Genomic DNA, 6,000 nt, shown 5'->3' with positions numbered 1-6,000 from the left:
CACAATAATATACAATATGATGTTTTTTCAATTTTTATGGAATATTACCAGAGCAATGAAGAATAAAGTGCTAATGGGCTCACAATAAATAAGTAACATGAAATTCTATTAAACAAAATTTCTACTCATACCAATAAATACATAAATATTTATCCAATGAACACAATAAACACATTAATTTACAGATGCAAAGTTCATACATATAGGAACCTGCTCTGTTTTCCTTTTCACTATAGGTGCACCGAGATGGAAACATCTTCACGTTGGTTCAGTGGCGAAGGACTTTACAATATTCTTACCTGGGAAGAAGCAAAAAGACTGTTTCATTATTTTGAATTATGAAAATTTGGCAATAATGGCACACCTTCAGAAATAAGATCATGAAGACATTTCCATCTCAGCGCACCTACAAAAAAAAAGGGGGAAAACAGAGCAGGTTCCTATATGAAATTTGCAGCCATTAATTAATGTTTTTATTATATTCATTGGATGTTATATATTTATTGGGTATGAGTAGAAATTGTGTAGTGGAATATCTTGCTAATTATTTATTGTGAGCACATTAGCACTTTAATATTCTTTATTGCACGGGTAATATATTATTCCATAAAATTTGAAAAAAAAATCATATTGTATATTATTGCGGCTCCATAGTTGATGATCATTTTCCTCGGTCAGGGGGTCCCCTCTGTTATTCAGTTTTAGCTTTAACCAGGGCTGCCTCTCATTTGGATCTTATGTTTACTGAACTGGCCATCTGGCTAGTCCTCAATATAAAAATCAGAAGCACGCTTCTTATTTGTAAGGCAAGTACTAGCCAGAAGTTTCTGATCTGGATGTCATGGAGATCTATAGCTAGTCCTGAACTGGAAACCAAGGAAAGTTCCCTGCTTCCTCCCCACTTCCTTTGCCTGAAACTCTGTGGTCCATTCCCAGGTGTGGTTTAGAGGCTCATCTGAACTGGACATATCAGCAGGAGGGACCCAACAGTCCTGATGAAAATAAACTCAGAAAACGACAAAGAAGCACTCAGGACTGATGTTAGCATTTCTCTCCTGACAGTTATGAACATAGACAGAATGGCCTTTTATTAGTTTGACATTCAAGGAACATGACCAAAGTCACACACAAAGAAACGGGAAGAGACCTCAGATCTTAGTGTCCAGTTTTGCTACTATTTACATGTCTAATTTGTCATCTAATTTGTCACTGAAACACTGTGCCTGTGATCATTTCTCATTAACACCAACACCAGAATATAGTAACAACTGTGCTTATATACTGCTCTTCTAGACAGATTAGTGCCTCTCTTCCCAGAGCGATGAACAAGTTAGTGTTATTATCCCCATAAGACAGCTGGGGAGCTGGAGCTGAGAGAAGTGACTTACCCAAGGTCACCTACTGATCTCATGGCAGTAGTGGGATTCGAACCAGTACACTGCTGATTCGCACACTTGACCACTGTGCTATATTCGTTAGGAGAAAAACGGTAAGCTGAAGTCAGTATTTTATAACCACCTCGGTCAACAGCTTCCCTTACAAATAACCCCTTGGAAAGAATCCAAGGGACAGTTTGCACACACAGTATTTTAATGAAGAAAATGTTCATCCCAGTGAACTGAAGCAATAGCAGTTCCCCTCTAAGGGGAAAGAAGCACTCAAATCCCTGCTCCAGTGACTAATTATATCAGATGGGATTTGTATGCAGTAATGCCCAGGTGGCACTTTCATTTCAAGGAAAGATTGTGTTTCTTAAACATGCGCACACACCCTGGGTTTTTGCGGCACAAGCTTCACCATGTAAAGATGACCAGAATCAGGACAGATGTTTTGCTAATTGCAATTAAGAATCTGCAGTCGTCTTTTTGAATAGAGCGACTGGGACACGGGTGGTGTTTCTGGAAGTGTTTTCTTCAGAGGTTCTTGGTGCTGCTGAGGAGCTGGAAACTGATTTAGATGGAGAAAATCTTACACAATACAGAGAGAATGACTGCAAAAGAACTCCATGTTTTCCTTGGTTCCATCGGCATGTCCCATGATATTTCTCTGTAGTCCCTTTTGTTAGTTCAGGCATGTTTAGGTCCGCATCCTTAGCTTTTTATTACATTTCAGTCGGGATTTCTTAGCCTCTCTGAAAGGCTCCTGAGAAGGAGAGGGAAAGTCATAAGCAGATGTAGTCGGAACAGGAGGCTGCTTCTCTTGGTCAGCCACAGCTTGTTCCGACTTCTCTGGCCTCTTCTTTAAATGGCAAAATCTCATATTCCCGCTGCGAGGACTGAGCCACATTTTTATTTGCTTGTTCTTTCCTCTCTCACCAACCGCCTCCCATGATGAAGACACATCAGTTCCAGAACCTAATAAGGAAACTGGGGAAGGGGGGGGGGGAGCAACAGTTAACACAGAACACTGGCTATTTATAAGTAAGCTGTAGACCTACACCCTAGTTCTCAAACGGTGGTACAGTCTGTATTACTGCAGATTGGATAATAGAATGCCCTTCTACACCAAGTATTCCCTGCACACAATAAACACTCATTTTCCAGACAGAAGTTCACCACTTCAGAGATAATTAATTTTATACGTTTGGTAAAGACTTCTGCTGTAAGCCTAACCAGAAAAGTACCTTAAATGAACTGCTAAATGGCCAGGCAGCTATTTATTATTTATACCCCAAATTTCCTCTTGGCTCAAATGATCATTAAAACATTATAGATTAAAACCAAACTAACAAAATCCAAATTACCTCCCTCGCCCAAAAAACACCTGTTAGGAATATCTGGAAAATGAGGGCATGTGTTATGCAGAGTTTAACATATGTGGCATCAGGTAGTATAGTCTTCAACAAATCCTCAGTAAAGAAATGGAAACATCTGCAACGCACACTCCGAATTTAATGAAGCCTTTACATGTTTCTAGACCTCACTGCTGTGAGGAATTCTTCAGAAATATTTTTAAATCATTTTCTCTCACAAAATTGTAAAGCTGCTGGGAAAAGGGGCAATATCAAAGAACTGGGTCTCTTTTCCACTATTCAATTCGAATACCTTTAACGGCATATAAAGATCTAAGACAGCAAACAAGTCACTATAAAATTACATAAAATTTCAGAAGTCAATATATTTATACAAAACTTGTATGAATCTTAAGCACACCCACTAAAAACTCTGCAACCACTTTAGAAATCGCTGTTTTTCCACTATATACTTAAAAGTATAGCAGAGGCAGATATGTGCTGCCCCCAATGTGGATGGAGACAGTTCTACTGTACATATTTCAGCTTTAAATTGAAGATAGACCCCATGGACTTCTTGCATGTCACGGCCTTTTGATTCCATAATTTCTCCCTCTACACCCAGGGACCGTATGAAGTATCCCTCAACACCTCATGCACCCAAACATAAATGGGAGGACCAGAAAAGAGGGCCACACCTCTTTACAGAAACAAAGAGGAGCCTGGGAGGGAAAAGCTCAGGCACCATGCAAACCAACTATCACTTAACTACTTGTCTGCTTTCATGTTGTGTTCACTTAAGAGGCACAGGGCCTCCAGAAAAGCCTGAGGAAAGAGATGGCAGGGTGGACCCCCCCCCCCAAGCCCACTTATCCTTTCTGGGGCTCTGTGGTCCTCTGGGATCAAAATATACCACAGTAAGAAGGTGCAACACTGAGGAGAGAAGATCAGGTGCAAAGCCACCACCTCCCACCCCCCATACACACACAGAGGGTTTGTGCTGCCCCAGTACAGTGCTGCATTTTGTTTAATAAGGCCCCCAAACCATCAAGAAGAGTTTAAAAAGAAACAGCAGACTGCTAGGGGAAGAGGAAAGCAGAGACACACCCACTCCACCAACACTTTCCGACAGCTTTTCCACAGGATCCAATTCCATATTTTTGCCAAATGGAGCCTCATGCCAAGGCATAATACTTTTTAAAAAACCTCACTTCAGATTCTTGTTTGATGGCTTGATCGCAAGCCATGGTTGACAGTTCAGACACCATTCTATAGCTATCTCTATTGCTGGAATGAAAGCATGCACGAAGTGTCATTGTTGTTCCAGGGGAGACCAAGAGTCTGCAAAACACACTAAAGACCAAACAACCTCTGTGGGGTAGTGGTTACAGTATTGGCTTAGAATCTGGGAGATCCAGGTTTGAATCTCCACTCTGCTGTGGAAGCTTTCTGGGTGTCCTTGGAGAGAAAAGTGGGGTGTAAATGAAGTAATTTAATAAAAGCAAAAGAAAACTATAGCTGAAATTTTAATGTGTTGAAAAAATAGTAAAATACCTTGTCTTGAAGACTACCATTTATGTATTACAGGTTCTGATTTGCAAGCTTGTATTCCTAGAACATCAAGTAGCTAAACTTATCTTTAGTCTTTTAAAAAACCTTTTTACTAGGAGGGTTGAAGCAGACTGCAGGCTTCCCTAGTGCAGTATAAATAACTGCAGGCTCTCTAAGACCCAGTCTACAATTAAATGAGGTGGTAGAATTCTGAAGTAATAAGAAGAGACTGTACTTTTATATTTAAGTATTTAATTTGCTGCTTTTCTCCCCTGTTGGGACCCAAAGCAGCTTACAATGCAAACATACTATGTTAACAGACAGGAGAAGGAAAATGGCTTTTGAGCGCAGGGCTGATCCGGATCTCTTTCTGCCTGCCAGCAGATAGGATTCCCAGCTCCAGGCTATGATCCTTGGGCAATGGGCCCTTTGTTCCAGGGCTTGCCGTAAAGGCAGGCGGGGCAGAAACTCAGCTGCCAAGTCTTAAAGAGCAGGCTGGTGGTTCAATTCCTTTAGACAGAAGGTAGAGGGTTGAATTTTTTAGTGTTTTGCCGTAGGGAACATTATCTTGCAAGCAAAGAACTACCACAAAAGGGAAAGCCGTCCTACGGCTGTCTTGTTCTTGCTTTCTAGTATGTTCTTTGAGGGGAAATTTTATGTTATTTATACAGGGGCATTACAATTTGGAATGATACAGGCCTTTCCACCATATCATGGTACTCCAGGTGTTGACCAGACCAGAGGTGCCAGCTCTCCTTGGTCTGTTTACATACTTTATTTAACCCTCACCTCTCTCCCCAATGGGCACCCAAAGTAGCTTACATAATTCTCGTCTCCTCCATTTATCCTCACAGCAACCCTGTGAGGTAGGTTCAGTTAAGAGTGTAAGAATAGGGATCTGAAACTGCATCTCCCAGATCCTAGTCTGACACACAACCATGCTGGCCCTCTCTATTTTTAGAATCTAATAGTGTTTATAACCCTTCTTACGTAGCGAGAAGAGTGGGAAACCTATGTATATCAAACAAAGGGAAAGAGAAAAATCCACATTGCCAAAATACAATTGAAACTTCATGGACAATCAAAGCACAGGTTTCTAAATGAAATGTAATATATATGATTTCATGCCAATCTCATGAAAGTTACTACCTGCTTCAGGAACAAAATACTTCAGGTATTGAGACCCACTGAATGGAGTAGTTTAGCTACCCCGAAGGCAGAGAGGAGCTTGCCCACGAAAGGACAACTCCTTCTGTGCCTGCTTGGGAGCAACATGGCAGACATGAATCAAGGCTTGCAAAGACAAAAAGCATTCCATCATCAGCTAGCCTTCCCGTCAAACAGAAACTCTAAAGAGCATATACAAAGCTTAATTATCAACAGATCGGAAACAAACACCAGCGCAGACTATATTTATTCTTGCCTTCTCCTGTGTTTACACTCTGACAAGATTAATTGCGAAAATATTTACCTCAATATAAATATTCAACTTTGTGAGGCAGAAGAGGATATTCAGGGATGGCTGGGTGGAAGAGGGGGAGAAAAAAAACCACAGAAGAAATCATAGCCCTGATTTTTTTTTCAATGCCTGAAGGCAGGAACTGGGTCTTTGCAACTGAGCACCTGGAAAAATTTGCGACCATCTGGGAACAGTCACAGAAGATTCAGAAAATAACTTCAACTTTTTTACTTGTTAACAGAATTTTCTACCTCTTGGC

The 6,000-nt window shown here is 40.8% G+C and overlaps 1 protein-coding gene across 2 annotated transcripts in view; it reads right to left on the bottom strand.

The window, feature by feature from the left end:
• Window positions 1–220: 220 nt before the first annotated feature.
• The window catches only part of BARD1 (BRCA1 associated RING domain 1), a 28,119-nt gene continuing 22,339 nt past the window's right edge, over window positions 221–6,000 (bottom strand). Inside the window, exons 5-6 of one of the 2 annotated variants that reach the window (XR_008596543.1) lie at window positions 1,389–2,366; window positions 221–299 (exon numbers count right to left, since the gene is read on the bottom strand). Coding sequence is in view for 1 of the 2 variants with exons in the window: in XM_054971876.1 (XP_054827851.1) it covers window positions 2,077–2,366 (290 nt within the window). In the remaining variant the exon portion in view is untranslated. Of the gene's footprint in view, window positions 300–837; window positions 2,367–6,000 lie in introns of those variants that run through there. The other variant, XM_054971876.1, reaches the window with a different exon arrangement.

Source organism: Eublepharis macularius, chromosome 2 (assembly GCF_028583425.1).
Source record: "Eublepharis macularius isolate TG4126 chromosome 2, MPM_Emac_v1.0, whole genome shotgun sequence".
NCBI lineage: Eukaryota > Metazoa > Chordata > Lepidosauria > Squamata > Eublepharidae > Eublepharis > Eublepharis macularius.
This window is presented reverse-complemented; position numbering and strand designations above follow the sequence as displayed.